Here is a 20,332-nt window from a genome sequence, read left to right on the forward strand (position 1 = left end):
GTGCGTGTGCGTGTAACGTGGCTTTTGAAGGTTAATTTGCGGTTCGCCGACTGTGAGCCGTGAAACGCCCATACCCGAGGGTGTGATTTCCCAGTCGCCTGGAGGGCGCCTTTGGATTTCCCAGTCGCCTTGAGGGCGCCTTTGCGCAGCTTTGGCCGCGTGACTGTGACTGTCATCCGAATGGGATTCTGGTCTCGATTAGACATCGTTCTGACGATCGCTGGAGCGGATCGACTTTGGCTTGAAGCCGGGATCGACTTTGGCTTGAAACCGGAATCAACTTTGGTTTGAAGCCGGGAAAGAGACATTGGGAATGTTCTTGTTTCACTCACTTGGAGCACAGTGAGTTATATATTACGAAACTGATGGTACCATCATAGGATATATTGATTGTACTTTTGATTAATATTATTGTTGTACTGTTATTCTTGTGTGATCTTAATACAATATTTGTTTGTTGGTAACAATTGGTGTGGCTTCACCATTGATCTTTGACATACAGAATAACACATTTTTCTGCCGTGGCTTCTCTCGGGGCCCAGAGGTACACCGTGACCGGGGGTTGGAGAGGAGCACGTAACAATATATATAGATTTAGGTAGATCTGCATAGGTAGGTGCTCCGATGATCGCAGGTAGCAAGAACCACTTTGATGTACAGTAAGTCAGGGACCTGTGTAGTCCAGATGTCGGATAAGTTGGATATTTGTCCCCGCCACGAGGGGGCTGGGCATGTAAATTAGTTCAGGGATTATGTTAATTCCCTTGTATGTCGTTCCCTCTATGATCATTCCTTTGTCCCGTATGGCAACGCACCATAGACATTGGTTAGGCCCATTAGTTACACCACACACACTACTTAAATTCCCCTCCGCCACAATGGCAATAAAACTCACCGGAAGCCAGTTCGGGGCACTGCCAATAGAACTGCAGCCAGCTACATCACGAACTTGCATGGCAACACTCATTGCTCAGGCAGGCTGAGGCCACGCCCACCTTGTGAAGGATTGGTCGAAGGGTTGATGGGGAGATCACACCATTGGATAAGACACCACCAATGGGAAGACACGAGGCAGGGCGAGTTAGAAGCAAGCCGCCGATTGGCAGAGTAAGGAAGAGCTCGTGATTGGTCAAGGGAGGGGCAAGAAGATTCCCTGGGATTGGTGGAAGGAAAGGAGCAAGAAGCGACGACCTGATTGGCCACCGATGAATGGCAAGAGAGAGAAGTGATGCGGCCATTGGTAGAGAATTGAGCCTGTGAGGTTGGCCGGCAGGGATTGGAGAGAGAGAGAGAGAGATATGACGTCACCAGACGAGCAATAAAACGACTGACTAACCGGCATTTTGTCTCTCGGTTTTTGGACTTCCCTTCTTGCGCTTGGACCTTCTGCTTGCCCTGGACTCTTCCTCTCCTCTTCCCTTCTTGCGTTGGACCTCTTCCCGTTTGGACCCTTGCTTGTTGGGCGACGGCGGATGGTGGAGAGACGGTGGAGCGCTGACGATCCTCCTTCCCTGCGTTCACGTACGAGACCTCGCATGCAAGCGACGTGTGTGCAGGCGAGGCTCGCCACGCAGCGGCATACGTTGGCCGAGCAGCGCGCGATCAAGGGGTGCGTCGAGGCCTTTCTTCCCACCAACCGGAGCCGCGTTCGGATGACGTGCTCGAGTCTGATGATCCCCGACACACCTCAGCCAGACGAGATACGTCCCCACGACAAACACAACGTTTCTTTTCATTTATCTTCCACATCTGTTCGTGTGTGTGTGTGGGAGCGCTCACTTGGGGGGTTTAGTTACCGGCGCGTTTCATTGTTAATGGCATCCGTGGCAATTTTTTTTTTTTTTTTTTCTATACAAGATCGAGGCTCGTGAAAGAGCTAACATTAATCACACAGAAAGACAAACCGACACATAAAACATATAACATGGGGAGCGGTAGACAAGATGGGGTGAGAGGGGGAGGAGCACAAACACAACATCTGAGGAGAGCAGGGACATCAAGAGATCTGTGGGAGGGTGAGGGCTTTGGGGGGGGAGGCATGGGAAGGGGGGGGGTGGGAGAGGTATAAAACATATGGACACTGCCAGGACTTCCAGGAAAGAAGTTGGAATTTCAAACAAGGTGGATCTGGGGTGAATTAGTAGGGGTAGAAATGATCAAGGTTTTGGATGGGGAAAGATAAGAGATGGTGGTGAACAGCTGTTTTAAAGACCTGGAGGGAGGAGTGGGATTGAAGGGAGTGTGGGAGTTTGTTCCAGAGGCGGGAGAAAAGAGGAATGAAAGAGTGAAGGTGAGCAGAGAGCCGAGATTTCGGCAGTTTAACCATCAGAGGGTTGCTGGCAGATCTTGTGCGACCTGGAGGAATATTTGGGGGACAAAGCACAGAGAGAGCTGGCGAAGCAAGGCCGGAGAGGAGTCGGTAGAAGACAGAAAGACCACCTACCTGTCTGCGGTGAGTGAGTGAAAGGCCCTCGGAGATAGCTTCATCACGGGAGATTCCAATGATTCTGAAAGCTTTGCTTTCAACAGCGTGAAGCCGAGCTAGGTGTGAGGCAGGAGCACCGGCCCATCGGGGAGAACAGTATTCCATTGAGCTGCGGATGAAAGCCTTGTATGTGGTGAGGAGCTCAGGTGTCCGAGGAAGGACTTCGCACGACGGAGGATGCCCATTGCCCAGTCGGCGACTCGCTTTGGAGGCCAGCTTGGAAATGTGGTTTTCCCAAGAAAGATCATGGCAGTGAGACTCAAAAGCTTGAGCGACAGAACTTCTTGGAGAGGATTGTTGAGAAAGTAGATGGGAGGGTTGTCCAGTCGATCTTTTCGGAGAGACATAGTAAGAGTGTGAGATTTGTCAGGATTGAAAGACATAATAGCCTTATTAAATAAATAAGGCAAATAAAGCCTTATTTATTTTCATTGTACATTCTAATTCGGTTTTTACTTGAGTTAATTTCTACAGGTTGAAGACTGCTCGGATCGCGTCAGGTAAAAGCTGCTGCTGCTTCTTCCTTTTCTCTATTCCTCCCGCACTTGTATAGTGAGTCCGTATTTGATCGTCTCCTCAAAGTAAGCTCAATTGGTCATCCGTGGTATGCTCCGTTTAATAGAGCCGCCCACACGACAGTATGTATGTGTCTATGTGTCTATGTGTCTATGTGTGTATGTATGTATGTATGTGTGTATGTATGTGTGTATGTGTGTGTGTGTGTATGTGTGTGTGTAAGTATGTATGTATTGTTATTTCGGTGGGGTAGAGTGATATATAGAGTCAGGTAGATCTGTATAGGTAGTGTGCTCCGATTATCGTGATAGGGAACCCCACATGTAATAAGTTCTTTTTAGGCGGTTTGTTCACGTAAGTGTATCTTTGTGTTCATACAAGGATGACCCTTGTGCTAATTATCGTAGGGATTATGTTAATTCCCCGGCTCGTAAAACCTTGTGATCATCCCGTTGTCCCTTATGGCACTGCACATAGACACAAGTGAGAAAGGCCCATTAGTACACTAATTAAACAATTAAGAAATAATAACTAACTGGAAGACAGACATCAAGACCAGGGCTAACAAACCCGCCTGGTTGAACGCACATCGCACAGGCAGGCCGGGGGCCACGCCCAGAAGGACTTGCTATTGGGCGGGAGTCGACCAACCAAGGGCCAGGTTAAGGAGGTAGCCGTGACTGGTCGCCATGAAGCAAGAAGCTACCAGCCGATTGGGGGAAAGAAAGAGGAGCAGTAAGCAGCGCGCCGGTTGGCCAGATACCACGGAGGAAGTCAGAGGCGAGCAAGAAGTAGCGCGCTGATTGGAGGAGAAGCACCAGTGACATCACGAGCTGACGTTAAAAAGCACTCGAGGACGGACATTTTAGTCTTCTCCTTGCGCTGGACTCTCTTCTTCTTGCCCTCCACCTTGCTCGCTGACCCTGGACCCTTGCTTATTGCCTTTCCTTGCCTCTCTCTCACCCCTGGCCCTCGGCACCTTTGCTGACACCGGCATCGTCTCCTCATTCCCCTGTTCGACTGATGTGAGGAGAGAGCTGCAGTTTATCAGGCCGAAACAACACGTGAACGAACGCTCGGGCCTAGGTGCTCGAGGCCTGTTTCGCACCAAATGACGAACGGTTTCCCACCAACACCGGAACCACGTTGGGACTGCACGCTGGGCCTGGACGATTCCTGACGAGGTTCAAGCCGATTGAGCTAAGTGCACACACACATAATTTATTTTATCCAGTTTATATTCCCCTGTGTCTGTGTTTCTAAGTCTGGTGAGGGGGCGCTCCATTTCGGTTTTAGTTTTATCGTCGCGTTTCTCTTGTCCCAGCATTCCGTTATAATAAATCCTTTGTTATTTTCCCTGTACATTTCAAACCCGGTTCGTGTGAGTTATTTTCACAGGGTGTAGACATCAGCGAGGCCATCCAGATAAGTCGGTGCTCTTCTTCCTCCTTGCGTATAATCCGCTACATATATATTGGAACTCAACGCCTCCATTAACGCTCGATTGCCTTCCGTGACGCTCCCGGTATCAACTGAGAGCAGTCACGCGACTGTATGTATGTATGTATGTATGTATGTATGTATGTATGTATGTATGTATGTCCCTTCTGCCGGCATTTTGCGGTGATATTCCCTTTAAAATTAGTTTTCTCTGCAACACGGTACGGATGTCATCTTGGAAAAAATGGAAACCTTTGCACCTCTATATCTCCAGAACCACTCCATGGAAAAAATTGAAAGGTGGCTCATTGTGAAGTACTCCCCATGGGGTATAACATATGTTAATAATTATGTTGTAGGTGGTTTCATTATGACGTCATACTTCGACAGGTAGAACGCTGATCCGATCAGTATGAAATTTATTCAGCATGATCTATTGATCTATGGTTAAAGTGGTCGAGAAAAAAAAATGATCACGTCATTAGTCACGTGATTCGGCAGCCATATTTTTATGGTGTAGCTCATAAGGCTGCCGTCTGGAACAGCATTTGTCTTTCCGTTGGGTGTATGTATGTCCCTCATAAACCTCCACCAATCAGAGCTGAGGATCTGGTCACATGACATGGGGACAGCAGATCCTCCACTCATCAGATCGAAGCCCGGCTACGCTGTTGTTAGACTATCGGTCTTGTTTTTGCATTTTTTGATTGAATTTTATTCATGAAAAAGAGATTATCCACTAAAGCAGTGTTCGTTCTTTCCAACTTGTTATCATATGAGTGTTCCTTGTACAATCGTACTCTATTGGTTATGTTTGTTGCTGATTATTCTTTCAAGCAAAGATAGAATCAAATACCTGTATCGTGTGTTGTGGCTGTTGAACTGATGCAGACTTCAGGAATGTCGGTCCTCTTGGAAACCCGATCGATACATTCAGTGTTTTTGCCCACCAATGATGCCATCGACCGCATGCGAGATGGTCGTCTCCACTATCTATTTACCCCAAAGGTGAGTAGCTTTTCTTATGTAGTCACATATAGATTAACTTTTTACTCATCGCTATGTCGGAGTAGTAGCACCTAATTTCTGACATGCTGGCATATCCGGAAATCCGGCATATCTGGCATATCCGGCATATCCGGCATATCCGGAAAATCCGGCATATCTGGCATATCCGGCATATCCGGCATATCCGGCATATCTGGCATATCTGGCATATCCGGCATATCCGGCATATCTGGTGAATGCTTTGTTGTTTGGACGATGTATCCATTTTTATGCAATACTTTACTCTGAAAAAGATTGCCATGTTGTTGTTGATAAACGCCTTTCCAAATTTCTGGGCTGACTACATACAGACTACAGGTTGGAGGGAAATATGAATAATGAGTAGAGAGGGAAGAGGTATTTAACGGGTACCCATATGAAGGTGGTGGGGGTGGGTGAACATAAAATCTACAATTTTTACATATGCAATAGATAATGTTCCCAAATCACATTTATAATATGTTTCAGGTTCGTCCCAAGCTGGAGGAGCTCGTCAAGCATCACATTGTACCTGCTGTAGATGTAAGCTTTGTATCATTGAAAATTTTTATGAGACGTCGTCATGGTAAATATTATGAATACATTGATAGGACGGCGAGGTCAAAAAACGATTCCAAATACTACAATAAATGTAGTTGACAATGAATCATAATATAGGACTACACAGGTACAGTATCTTTAAATTTCCTTCACACATAAAAAATAAATAAAACACCCTTTTTAAGGCCATTTTACCTGCTAGACAATCATCATCATCATCATCACGCAGGCCCCATGACAATCATCATAGTTCCCTTTTTGAGGCAATGCTCTTTATGGCCGGATGCCCTTCCTGACACCAACCCTTTTAGTCGCCTCTTGCGACACGCAGGGATGCGGTGTACCTATTCTAAACTGGGGCACCCAGCAAGCTGGTACTCAATTTGCCGACCTTGGAAGGATGACAGGCTGAGTCAACCTCCCTGGCGTTAATCAACGATCAACCGGGATTTCAACCCAGGATCCTCGGATCCCAAGCCGGCACCCTAACCGCTAAGCCAATACCAGGCCTGCCATAGAGACTAACTTTCTTAGTGGAAACTGCATCCAAATTATTAGCCCACATTGGACTTAGTCCAAAACGGTGGCTTTTGGATTTGGTCTCGTCTGTCCATCTGTCCGTCCATCTCTCCGTCTGTCCGGCCATCCGCGCTTCCGCAACCATATCTCGGAGATGCATGGACCGGTTTTCTTCATACTTGGCAAAAGTCAAACACATGACGGTATGCATATACACCCCTTTTGTTTTGTGAAGCAATCAAAGATGGCCGACTGGCAGCCATTTTAGTTGTAAAAAAAACTCAATATTGAACATGTCCTCAATGTTTTCTCGGACATGTATTTACCGGTCTTACTCAAACTTTGCAAACAGATAAAGAATGATGGCTTACATAAACACGTCATTTATTTTCGAGATCAGATCCAATATGGCCGACTGGCGGCCATTTTGTTACTTAAACGTGTCCCCAACAATTTCTCGGACATGCATGGTCGGCTTTTGTTCAAACTTTGCACAAGCACAGCAAATGACAGCATATATGTGCACTTCACTTTATTTAGCGATTGATAAAAAGATGGCCGACTGGTAGATTGGCGGCCATTTTAGTTGTAGAAAACCCGATATTGGCCACGTCATCAACCATTTCTCGGGAATGCATTTACCGGTCTTGCTCAAACTTTGCAAACAGATAACGAATGATGGCTTACATATGCACGTCATTTCTTTTCGAGATCATATCCAAAATGGCCGACTGGCGGCCATTTTGTTATTTAAACGTGTCCCAATCCATTTATCGGACATGCATGGACTGATTTTCTTCAAACTTGGCACAAACACAATACATGAGTATACATATGCAAAACATTTTGCTTTGTCATATGACCAAAGATGGCCAACTGACGGTCTTTAACTCCGTGCAGCAAAATTACTCAAACCACAGAAGGGGCTATGACATTTTATGTCTTTTTCTTCTTGATTAAATCTTGTAATGACTACCGAAGATAAGAGGTCTCATTTACCTTCTTCATGAGATTCAGCTTTAATCATTTGACTTTTATGGGATTGATTGGAGATTGTGTTCTATTGCAACGATTGCATTCAATTAAGGGTAAGGATTAATGGGAGCCATTGTCTCGATCACAAAGTGGTCTTCACCTGTTGCCTGCGTCATTGCCCAGTAAGCAATCAAAATGTCGACCCAATCACCCAAGCAGTTGATATGATTGGTGGTGCTTTATCCTTGAGTATGTTCTTGTTGTAAAGTTAAATAAAAACAGTATGACCTTTATCATTTCAATCCCCCATTGTTTTGTTAAATTTAGCTGGATTCTGCCAAGCTGTGTTCCCTTTCAAAAGTCACAACAATGGCTCAACAATACGTGCATTTCAACGTCAGCAGAAACGTGAGTCTTTAAAACTCACATGCACTGGTGGTTAACCTGAAGTCCACGTGTTACCTTTCCTCTCACGGCATTGTTATCTGGACTACTGATGTATAATTTCAATATTTGTTTTTTAATTGGCACACTTGTTTCTTCTTTCACCCTATGACCCCATGACCTCATATTTATCTGAACAACTGGGTTGGAAGGGGTGATGGAAACATGGGATATATTCATTCATATATATATATATATATATATTGTTACGGTACGCGGTTAAAGATGGTATGTTTGCCGAGCGGAGGCTCCGCGACCGAACAGTGCTTCCCTGACTAAAACCCGATTCACCCCAAACTTTGGCCGGATCGCGCCACCGCTATTCAATCGGGAAAACTCTAAAGCGACCGAATGCAAAGAGGAAGAAGACGTACAGAAGAGTAACTGGGTTTATTATTATCCACACATATAAGCAAAAAGAAAGCAGTCACGTTTATTTACAGGGACATGAGACGCAGGTGACACAGTGAAATCTTTAGCTTATCTAACAGGCTTACTTACTACCCAGGGACAAGACAAAAGACAGACTACGAACACACTTACACGGGGAATGATGATAGGGATGGCAGGTAGATGGCTGGCGGGATAGGGAGGTCCAACTGGTCCTGCAGCACGATCGGCTCGTTGGGCAGCCGCCGTTCCTTCGCGGCCCTGCTCCAAACTGCCGTCCAGGCCCCACGCTGCTGTGTCTGCAGTTTCGGTGGCTCGAGCTGCTGTAGAGGCAGTTTCGGTGGCTCAAGCTGCTGTAGATGCAGTTTCAGTGGCTCAAGCTGCTGTAGATGCAGTTTTGGTGGCTCAAGCATGCAGCTCAGCTCTGACGACCCAGCTCTTGTCTCCTCCCTCCTTGTCTCTACTCTGTCAAAGCTCATCTCCTTCGGGAACGCCCCGCCGACGGGTTATATAGGCCCCGCCCCTCAACCTTTGCGAACCTCCCCGATCGCTCTTCCTCCGCCCTCTCTAGCCAAACCCCTTGTTCATGGTTGGTCGAGTGGGGCTGGCTCACTCCTCCCCTCTATGACGAGGTGGAGACACGCCTTTCTTCTCCGACCCTGCCTCGTGGTCAATGGCGGCAATTGGAGGGGATGTAATTTGCGATGGCAATTGAGGCCTGGCAATGACGAAAGGGGCAATGGAAGTTTTGGGAATGGGAATGAAGGGAATCTACTCTTATTTCACTCGGTGCAATGGAGTATTTAAGTTAATGGGAGACACAGCCTTACCCTAATACACATAATAAGATATAAGCTATCGAACAGGGGTATTCTATGATTGGCTGACGTGGATGCTTTATGGACTAATTACCGAGACGACCTTTTTACCTTTACACAACTCCGGAGGCAGGAGGCGCAGAATAAACAATAATAATAATAAAGCACACAATAAAAAAAACACAATCCTCATATCCGCAACAATATATATATATATATATATATATATATATATATATATATATATATATATATACACATACACACTCACATTCAGGGTCTCCCTAGCAGGCAGGTAAGACATCAGCCACTGTAAAACTTCCAGTGTTAGTGTGAGAAATTTCTGGGGATATTTTGAAGACTCAATAGCTCAGTGGGGTGTCACCGCGTAAGTGATGAGGTCTTTGGGTTTGAGTCAGGCATTATCAGAAGTTTTTCACCCGAGCTCCACACAGGAATTTATTCCTGTTTGTTAAATATATATTTATATATGTTTTACACCAAATGTCTATATATTTATATATGTTTTACACCAAATGTCTATATATATATTTATATATGTTTTGCACCAAATGTCTATATATATTTATATATGTTTTACACCAAATGTCTATATATATTTATATATGTTTTGCACCAAATGTCTATATATATTTATATATGTTTTGCACCAAATGTCTATATATATTTATATATGTTTTGCACCAAATATCCATATATTTTTATATATGTTTTGCACCAAATATCTATATATATTTATATATGTTTTGCACCAATTGTCTATATATATTTATATATGTTTTGCACCAAATGTCTATATATATTTATATATGTTTTGCACCAAATGTCTATATATATTTATATATGTTTTGCACCAAATGTCTATATATATTTATATATGTTTTGCACCAAATATCTATATATATTTATATATGTTTTGCACCAAATATCTATATATATTTATATATGTTTTGCACCAAATATCTATATATATTTATATATGTTTTGCACCAATTGTCTTATATATATTTATATATGTTTTGCACCAAATGTCTATATATATTTATATATGTTTTGCACCAAATGTCTATATATATTTATATATGTTTTGCACCAAATATCTATATATATTTATATATGTTTTGCACCAATATCTATATATATTTATATATGTTTTGCACCAAATATCTCTATATATTTATAGATGTTTTGCACCAAATGTCTATATATATTTATATATGTTTTGCACCAAATATCTATATATATTTATATATGTTTTGCACCAAATATCTATATATATTTATATATGTTTTGCACCAAATATCTATATATATTTATATATGTTTTGCACCAATTGTCTATATATATATTTATATATGTTTTGCACCAAATGTCTATATATATTTATATATGTTTTGCACCAATTGTCTATATATATTTATATATGTTTTGCACCAAATATCTATATATATTTATATATGTTTTGCACCAATTGTCTATATATATTTATATATGTTTTGCACCAAATATCTATATATATTTATATATGTTTTGCACCAAATATCTATATATATTTATATATGTTTTGCACCAAATATCTATATATATTTATGTATGTTTTGCACCAAATGTCTATATATATATATATATATATATATATATATATATATATATATGTACACACACTTGCACCCTAGTAATGGAATCTCTTCTCTGTACTGGCAACTTGGCCTTGCCTTCTTATTCTGCATACAGTATTCTCACTATGTGTATTTATCAAATTAATTTTTAGCTGATCACCTAAATTTATTCTCTGGTCTCTATACGGTTCCTGGAAAGCTATCTCCCAATACAAACTCATTCATGTCTGGTGTTCTCCCTGGAGGTTGCCAAAGCAACCCCATGGCAAGGATTACACTGGGTGGTTTGCCGTTGCCTTTCCCGTAGTATCCAGGGCAGGAATTTGGAATTTTTGAAAGCGTGCTGGCGATAACTCACCAACTCTTCATTGAGATGACCGTGGGATCTTTAATGTCCACCAACTAATCCTGGCAAATGGAACTCCCGTTTAACATCCATTCAAGGGATGACACGCACATTGATGAATCACCCTGCCTGCGACACACCAACATGGTAGTTTCTAGCTGGGTCGGGATTCAAACCCAGGGTGAACATTTCAGAGGTGAAATTACCAACGACTGTTTGAGAATATTAATTTGGCTCACCTGACTTCTCACCCACCTTTTTTAATTTTCAAGCTGTGCTCCCTTAATCAAAGCCCCCACCACTCCCTCAAAACATAAATGAATCTGATTTTGTTATATTACCACATCATATATTGTGATCTACATTTCTCTGTCAAGATCATCAGGGAACTGTAAAAAAAAAATCTGTTTGCTGCAATACCATCATCATCAAGATTTATCCTAATTTGCTGCAAATTCTTGGCTTCTCTCTTCTCGAGCATTCTATGTACTCTGATATTCCCTTTAACTCTGTGACACTCCTCCCTGCTCTCAGCATGTCGAACAATGTCATTCTTTACCTTCCTCATGGTCTCTTTCCATTCGTCTTCCCTTCAAGCATGCCCTTCAGTAATCTGTCACATCTTGGAATGTGACCAAACCAATTATTCAATCATGCCTCTTTTGTTCGTTCACTGCCGGTAGGACTTCATCATTTGTCATCTGTTCCTTCCAGTTAACCAGCCCCATTCTCCAAATGCACATCTCAAATGCTTCCAACCGCTTCACATCCTCTTTCCACATATTTCTGCTCCGCAGAACACCCCACACTCCAGAGGGTCGATCTCGCCAATTTTCTTGTTTTGAACCTGTTAAACAAATCTGTGCGCCAGCCATTACATCTTAAAAACGAATGATTTGGTGATAATAAATTGCAGAACTCTCATTCGAAAAAGACTCTGTATGAACCAAAACGTAAGTTTACTTATTGATTTGCTGTGTCTCCAACCATGTATTTTCTGATCCACAAATTGACGGTATTTATAATACTATATGATGAACTTCACGCTCATAGCTTCTTTTGAAGTTTTAAAAACTATTTGTTGCAGATAGTTGTGCATTTTCATGGTACAAATGATGGATCTGATGGATTACTTGTTCTTGAACTTGTTTGAGATTCTGGGGAGATTTTGATTTTTGTGATTAAAATTTTTTATGTCTTTATTTATTTATTTATTATTTTAGATTTGTTTTGATTTTATTTTGACTTTTTTTTTTTTTTTTTTGGCTTTTTTTTAATTTTATTTTGAGATTGATTTTGAGATTCTGGGAGATCGCATCTTTTGTCAAATTCTGGGGAGCTCAGAGAATTTTCTGAAATTACATCATCCTTATGCTACATCTGCTTGTAAACTCAACAACTGTCCTCAGTTCATAAAATAATACTCGATAAAGAAATTTCAAATAAATAAATAAACGACATGGAAATGCTCGCTATACTTACCAAACCTGAAAAAAAAATTAAATTACTATAAAATCATTGAAATTGTAATTTTATTTCCGCAGAAAGCAGTGAATGTACATTGTAAAAAAATCTTTTTTTCCATCTTTCATTTATTTATTTATTTATTCTTGCAGGGCCGTATCTATGTTGATGGCATACCGGTGCTACACACAGATGTGCAGTGCCAAAATGGCCGTCTGATCATCATTGACGGCGTACTCCTGCCTCAATCCATCCTACCCATCTTGCCACATCGCTGTGTTGAGACCACATACCGGATACAGAGGGTAATAATTGCCAAAAATTATTGGCATCGATATGGCCACTCCATAGCAATGTGGACATGTTCTCTTCTTTTCAAAAGGGGCAACTTTTCAAAATACGACAACTTGGAGCTTTTACTCCCACATGTTTAGGCTCCTGATAAAGCTTAGACTTTGATGAGACAATGAAGGTACACCAAAGGTGTCGGTATTGCAAAGCAAGATTTCAAATCTTGTGTTTCATGACTCCAGGCCACATTCATTCACTATAGGCACCAGTCAAGTGCATTTGAATTGTCCGTTTTTTATTTTTTTCAGTGCCATCTTTTTCAAGTTTATATATGTACACGGTGTTCTGTATAATTTAAACATGTTGCTGATGAGTGATGAACAAAATACCTGTGTGGCCAACTTTTTTTCTCTAATCCTTTTGTAATTAATCTGGACAACTCGACAGATTAGGATGCATTTACTTGCTTTATTTATTTGCTTAATTTTTTTGCATTATTTGATCCATTTATTTATTTATGATCCATTTATTTGCTCACAAAATGCACACACAGCTTTATGACCATGCCATCAGAAGCCTGGTGTTGGCTTAGCGGTTAGGGTGCCGGCTTGGGATCCTAGGATCCTGGGTTTGAATCTTGGTCGATCGCTGAATTAACACCAGGGGGGTTGACTCAGCCTGTCATCCTTCCGAGGTCGGCAAATTGAGTACCAGCTCATTGGTGATTCCCTGTGTGTCGCAAGAGGCGACTAACAGGGGTGATGGCAGGAAGGGCATCCGGCCGTAAAACGTTGCTTCAAAAAGGGAACCACGGTGCCCAAAAAAGACCAACCCTTGCTCTGTGGGGAAAATGGCCTCAAAAGGTGGTTCCATCAGATAGTGATGGCGACACCCCGGAAATGGAAATAAACCATTGGAGATCTCGATCATTGGAGAATTGGAGATCTCGCGAGATCTTGCCGGTGACGGCACGGTTTTTCGAAGCTGTACACGGTCTCCACGTTTTCGAAGTTAAGTAATTGTTCACAATTGTATTTGTGTCAAAACTGTATTTATCTTTCGGTGTGTGTACCTATGGTGTGTCCCTAGGAAGTTTATCGGTGTTAATCTTTCATAAATTAATCGTTTCTGTTTGCCCCGCATGTGCGGCCTTGTGGCCTGAGGCATCCCCCGTCGAAGTTTGTTCCTAACTTCGCTGTTTTTGCTTGGTTCTTAGATTTTTCCCTTCTCCCCCGAAATTCCCCGAACATCTACTCTTTGTCTAACGTTTTAACCCCCCCCCCCCAAAAAAAACAAACAAACAAAAAAACAACAACATTTATTTCCCTTTCTCTATGTGTGCCGTTGTGTCTAATCGTGTGCTTCTGTCCACGTGCGCTCGCTCGCCCCGCCCCCATTATCTCCTTGCCTTCCACCTTTTGCCGTGTTCAAGTGACTCGTGGTTGGCCCTCTAGGCCCTCTCCCCAATGGTATTTTTGTGAATATAAGATTGTTCTTCATGGTTCTGTTTAAATACGTTTAAACTTTCCCCTGCAGTGTTTTATTCAGTGGTATATTACAACACGCTGTTTTTCTTCCTATTTAAAAGGCTCTTTTCAATTTCCTCTTCAATTCATTCCACTTAAAAAAAAACATTCAATCTCTTATAATTCTTCCTCACTACATGATCTAAATTCACATTCATTCCACCCTTCCTCCATCGTTCTTAAATGGATCGCTAACTTGAAAATCACAACAAACCCAATTTGTTATAAATGTTCATCTTTCATTAATCATCCACTTTCTAAACTCCCTCCTTGCCCCTCCCCTCCAAATCTCCCCCCTTGCCCCTCCCCTCCTAAACTCCCTTTTAGCCCATCCCCTTCAAAACTCCCCCACAACCCCTCCCCTTCAAATCTCCCCCCCCCCTACCATCCCTCTCCAATTCTCCCCCCTCCCCCCTCCTCCTCAAAGCCACCTCCTCCCCACTTCATCTCCATTCTTTCTCATACCTCCACCTCCCCCAACCTTCTACTTTCCTCTGCCTCCCCTCAAACAACCCCTCACTGTGCCTCATCCCTTCACCATCAAACCTTTCGTCCTCCTCATCCTTCCCTTTCTTGTAACTCTTCTGAAATCTCTGACACACTATCAAATGCTCTCCCTACCTCCTCCTCTCATCCTTCATCTGACCCGACCCCTCCCTTCCCCTGTCCTGCACCCGATGCTCCACCTCTCTCCTCATTAAAGATATGGACCTCAAACATCCGGGGCCTTCGCTCAAACCTGATTGATCTCTCCATTCAGGTTGCTTCTGACAATCCAGACTTGATCTGCTTAACAGAAACTTTCCTCCTTCAAGATGTCTCTGATTCCTTAATATCTCTTCCTGGTTACTCCCTCCTCCGGTATGATAGACCTGAGCCTCGTCCTGGTGGTGGGGTTGCTATCTTTATCAAAAACTCTCTTCCTCACTCTCCTTGCACTGCCCTCTCTCCACACCACCCCCAGGAGTACCTCTGGCTACGGCTTCCTCTCCGCTCCCACCTTTTGTTCATATGTGTTCTGTACCGTTCATATGTGTCCTCCAAACTGTGATGACTCCATTTACATTTCGCTGTCAGACAACATGGACCAACTTCTATCAACTCATCCAAACTCTCTCTTCCTCATATGTGGCGAATTCAACTGTCATCATGCCAGCTGGCTGGGTGTGGGTTCCTCTCTCACCAGCCATGGCACCTCAGCAAAGGACTTATGCGACTCTTTGGGACTAACACAATCTGTCAATTTCCCGACCCGGATCTCAGTCAATGGAGTATCTTCTCTTCTCGAATTGGTTATGACAAACTTCCCTGCAAATGTCTGCTGCTCTTCTTCTGCTCCAATCGGTTCTTCTGATCATGTGCTTGTTAAAGTGGACATCTCTGTGGCCATTCTCAGAGAGCCTCCTCAGCGCCGACAAGTCTGGCATTTCACTCAGGCTGACCGGCACGGTCTGCAAGCAGCCATCAATCACCTCGACTGGTCTCCCATCTCTACTGCCCCTGACATCAATTCTGCCTGGGAATTCTTCCAAAGCAAACTGCTCTCTCTCATGCACAGATTTATCCCAGCTCGTCTTCAGTTGTCCTACCCTTCCTCCCATCCATGGTACACTGAATCTTGTGGTGAGGCAGTTGCCCTGAAACAACTTGCGTTTGCCTCTTGGAAGGCAAATCCAAGTGAAGGCAATCTCAGTTCCTTCCACCAAGTTCGGAAAAAGTGTGTGTCTACCGTCAGAAGTGCCAGGAAGCACTATCTCTCCACACTCAAGAATGAACTCTCAAACCTGTCTCCTTCCTCCAAATCCTGGTGGCGTCTGGTCAAATCCGTTTCTGGTGTTTGTTCCCCCTCCATCCACTCCCTTACCTCAAATGGCTCCACATTTGACACTGCACGTGACAAAGCCGAATGCCTCAACTATGTGTTTGCCTCAAAATCTTGTGTCCCAAACCCATCTCTCTCTGTTCCCACCTTACCCAGTCGAACACAACTGCTCCTGGACTCTGTGTCCTTCTCTCCTGACAAGATGGAGAAGTTTTTGTCAAACGTCGACTGATTCTGCAACTGGACCAGACGGCATCAGCCCACGGGTCCTAAAATCCTGCTCTGCCACTCGATCTCACCCTCAAATGGGATATCAAATCTTTCCTCTTCTCAAATGGCTTGAACTCTGATCATCAATTTTGATTCAGACCAGGTCATTATACTCTGGACATGTTGCTTCTGCTGTCTCAACAATGGAGGGAGGTCCTCAATGCCAAACAGGAAATCAGAGCTGTCTCCCTTGACATATCACGTGCCTTCGATACAGTCTGGCACCCAGCTCTGCTCACCAAACTCTCCTCCTATGGTATCTATGGAAATATCCACGCATGGCTTGCGGACTTCCTCTCTGGTCGCAGTCGACGTGTGGCCCTGAATGGATTTCTCTCATCTTCCCTTCCTGTTCTGGCTGGAGTTCCCCAAGGTAGTGTTCTGGGCCCTGTGCTATTTCTGGTCTTCATCAATGATCTCTCCGACTCTCTGGAAAATCCTCTCTATCTCTTTGCTGATGACTCCACTGTCTGCCGCTCCATTCCTCATCCCTCAGGTCGGCAGTCTGCAGCCTCCTCACTCTCGGCAGACCAGGGCAAAATCACAGACTGGTCAAACAAGTGGAACATGTCTTTCAATCCTGACAAATCTCACACTCCTAATGTGTCTCTCCGAAAAGACCGACTGGAAAACCCTCCCATCTACTTTCTCAACAATCCTCCCCAAGGAGTTCTGTCGCTCAACCTTTTGGGTCTCATTATCTGCCATGATCTTTCTTGGGAAAACCATATTTCCAAGCTAGCTCCAAAGCCAGTCGCCAACTGGGCATCCTCCGCCATGCAAAGTCCTTCCTTGGCACACCTGAGCTCCTCACCACATACAAGGCTTTCATCCGCAGCTCAATGGAATACTGTTTTCCCCTCAGGGTCAGTGCTCCTGCCTCACACCTAGCTCAGCTTCACGCTGTTGAAACCAAAGCTTTCAGAATCATTGGAATCTCCTGCGATGAAGCTAACTCCGAGGGCCTTTCACTCACTCACCGCAGGCAGGTTGGTGGTCTTTCTATCTTCTACCGACTCCTCTCCGGCCTTGCTCCCCCAGCTCTCTCTGTGCTCTGTCCCCCAAATATTCCTACAGGTCGCACAAGATCTGCCAGCAACCCTCTTATGGTTAAACTGCCAAAATCTAGGCTCTCTTCTCACCTTCACTCTTTCATTCCCCTTTTCTCCCGCCTCTGGAACAAATTCCCCCACTCCCTTCAATCCCACTCCTCCCTCCAGGTCTTTAAAACGGCTGTTCACCACCATCTCTTTTCTTCCCCCATCCAAAACCTTGATCTTTTCTGCCCCCCGCTAATTCACCCCAGATACACTTTTTTGAAATTCCAACTTCTTTCCTGGAAGTCCTTGCAGTGTCCATATGTTTTATACCTCTCCCACCTCCTCCCAAGCCCTCTCCCTCCCACATTTCTCTTGATGTCCCTGCTCTCAAATGTTGTGTTTGTGTCCTTCCCCCTCTCTCCCCATCTTGTCTACCGCTCCCCATATTTTGTGTTTTATGTGTCGGTTTGACTTTTTGTGTGATTAATGTTAGCTCTTTCACAAGCCTCGATCTTGTATACAAAAAAAATAAAAAATAAATAAAAAATAAAACAGCGGTCACGAAATCGGGGTAAATCGGTGAAGGTTTGCACATCCATAATTGACATCCTCGCCTTTAAGTCCAAAATTACCATGAGTCCGTGCGCACAAATAACAGCAAGTGGACCTAAGATAGACTGCCCTGGTTGGTAGAGCAGAGCGTTTGGGTAGAGCATTCACAAAAGTTAAGGCATCTATGTCAACGGATGCAACCCCGACGATCTCTGCTGGTGGTGGGTTGAACTGTTGTTCTGGCTGTGGTCATGCTGCAGGCTTGATCGATGGACATTGACATTGATCGATGGCCATTTGGTCCTGATATCGACTAATTTTGTGGCCGTCATGTAGACTAATTGAGGAGGACAGGGGATTTGGCTTCTCCATGATATCACCCGGTAACCACGTCTAAACGATGTAGGAGTTCCGTGCAAACACTGTCTCCAATGTTGATACAGCGACTCTTGGGCAACTTGTCGTGCACCAACTTATGATCGTGCATAAACACGTCTGGTTTGACATTGTTAAACATTGATCTCAGGTGTCGTTTCATCAACAACTCGGATGGAGCGATGTTGGTTGTTGAGTGTAGGGTGACAGAGTATTTGAACATGGGACAAGACAGCGTTGTCTCAAGATTTCCATCTGGAAGTTTCTGCAATCCAGATTTGATGATTCCCGCTGAACGTTCAGCCAAGCCATTCGAAGCCTGGTGATGTAGGCTGACAAACTTATGTTTCGTGCCTTTTGATGCGTGAAAAGCAAAGTCGTTGCTGGAAAAACACATACTGTTATCACTCTTATGGTTCTCTGGATAATCTTGGGCAAACCAAGAATGGCGAAACAACGTCTAAATTTTTGATAGCTGACGTAGTACCACGCATCACGTGGGCATTAATTCAGTTGGTGTGCTTGTCCGTGCTGTTCAGAAACATGCTGTCATTGAAAGGGCCCACAAAATAGAGATGGATACAATGCCATGGTTCGTGCATGCGCAGAGAGGAGTGATATATATGTGTGTGTATATATACACAGACTTGGCATTTAATATGGAATATTTTTTTTGTGGGGGTGAACTTACTTTTCAAGATGACTTGGAACCAAAAGTTCATTGGAATTATGTTGAAATTATTCTAGATTTTGTTTATGTGACCTTGAAAAGAAACAAAAACCACATTTGACATTTCGAAACAAATAAATTGATCCTTGAAAGTGATGTAAACTGATATCGAACTCAATTCACCTCTGGGATACCAGTATATATATATATATATTACGTCACCGAACACCAGGCTGGATTTAAGGGAGGACAAAAGGGACATTTGTCCAGGGCCCAAACTCCAGAGGGGGGCACAAAAACACATGACACCTTTATTTATTTATAAATCTAGTATTATTTATTCACTTGTCTCAAAGTTAGCAGAGGAGAGACAGGAATTCAAGGTCAAATATAAATAACCCAACGTTTAATTAAAAACACAAACAGTAATACCTGACAAGAAATGAGTGACACACCACACAAATCACATGACCTTTTATGGGAGGATCGACAACATCACGTCAAAATGACGCAATCACGCAACCACGAACGACGTACAATTGTTTTTTCAGTATGCCGAATCATATATTATAATGAAGCAAAAATTTTTTTAATTTTCACTGGAATAGATGAATCGACATAGACATAGACATATGATATGGGCAAAAGGAAATATACGACGAAATAAATATATGACGAACACAAACTCCCAGAAGAACCGGTTTACTTTGCAAGAGCGAAATCAAGAGAAGGAAAACATTACAAAGTGGTGAGTCAATTTTCATATTGTTTTCGGAGTGTACTTTCATATTGTTTGTATTGCAATGCAGTACAAGCGCATAGAAACATTGTAAACTGGTTTTTATGCCTCCGCCTCCGAAGGTGGCTGGACGCATTATGTTTTTTGGGTTGTCCGTCTGTCCATACTTTATGTACGTCGGTATGGGCTAAACTTCGTTTTTTTTCAGAAACCACATGTCAGTGTGAGACGAAACTTTCAGGGTAGGAGCAACGTAAATTTCATAAATTAGGTGGCTAAATATGATACTAGAAGCTATACACAGTAACGCAATTCAGCTCTTTTAAATGCCTCCGTCGATGAAGTGGTTATGAATGAAGTTATGTTTTCAGTTTGTCCGTCCGACTGTCCGTCCGTCCGTCTGTCCATCCATCTGTCCGTGAT

At 43.3% G+C, this 20,332-nt stretch overlaps 1 protein-coding gene across 1 annotated transcript in view; it reads left to right on the forward strand.

Annotated features, from left to right (window-relative positions):
* STAB2 (stabilin 2) overlaps nucleotides 1-20,332 on the forward strand; it is a 290,004-nt gene that overhangs the window by 48,339 nt on the left and 221,333 nt on the right. Inside the window, exons 15-18 of the mRNA XM_078775203.1 lie at nucleotides 5,333-5,449; nucleotides 5,957-6,010; nucleotides 7,850-7,930; nucleotides 12,777-12,929. Of these exons, the coding sequence (XP_078631329.1) occupies nucleotides 5,333-5,449; nucleotides 5,957-6,010; nucleotides 7,850-7,930; nucleotides 12,777-12,929 (405 nt within the window). The remainder of the gene's footprint in view (nucleotides 1-5,332; nucleotides 5,450-5,956; nucleotides 6,011-7,849; nucleotides 7,931-12,776; nucleotides 12,930-20,332) is intronic.

Source organism: Myxine glutinosa, chromosome 4, assembly GCF_964187855.1.
Source record: "Myxine glutinosa chromosome 4, kmMyxGlut1.1, whole genome shotgun sequence".
NCBI classification, from domain to species: Eukaryota; Metazoa; Chordata; class Myxini; order Myxiniformes; family Myxinidae; genus Myxine; species Myxine glutinosa.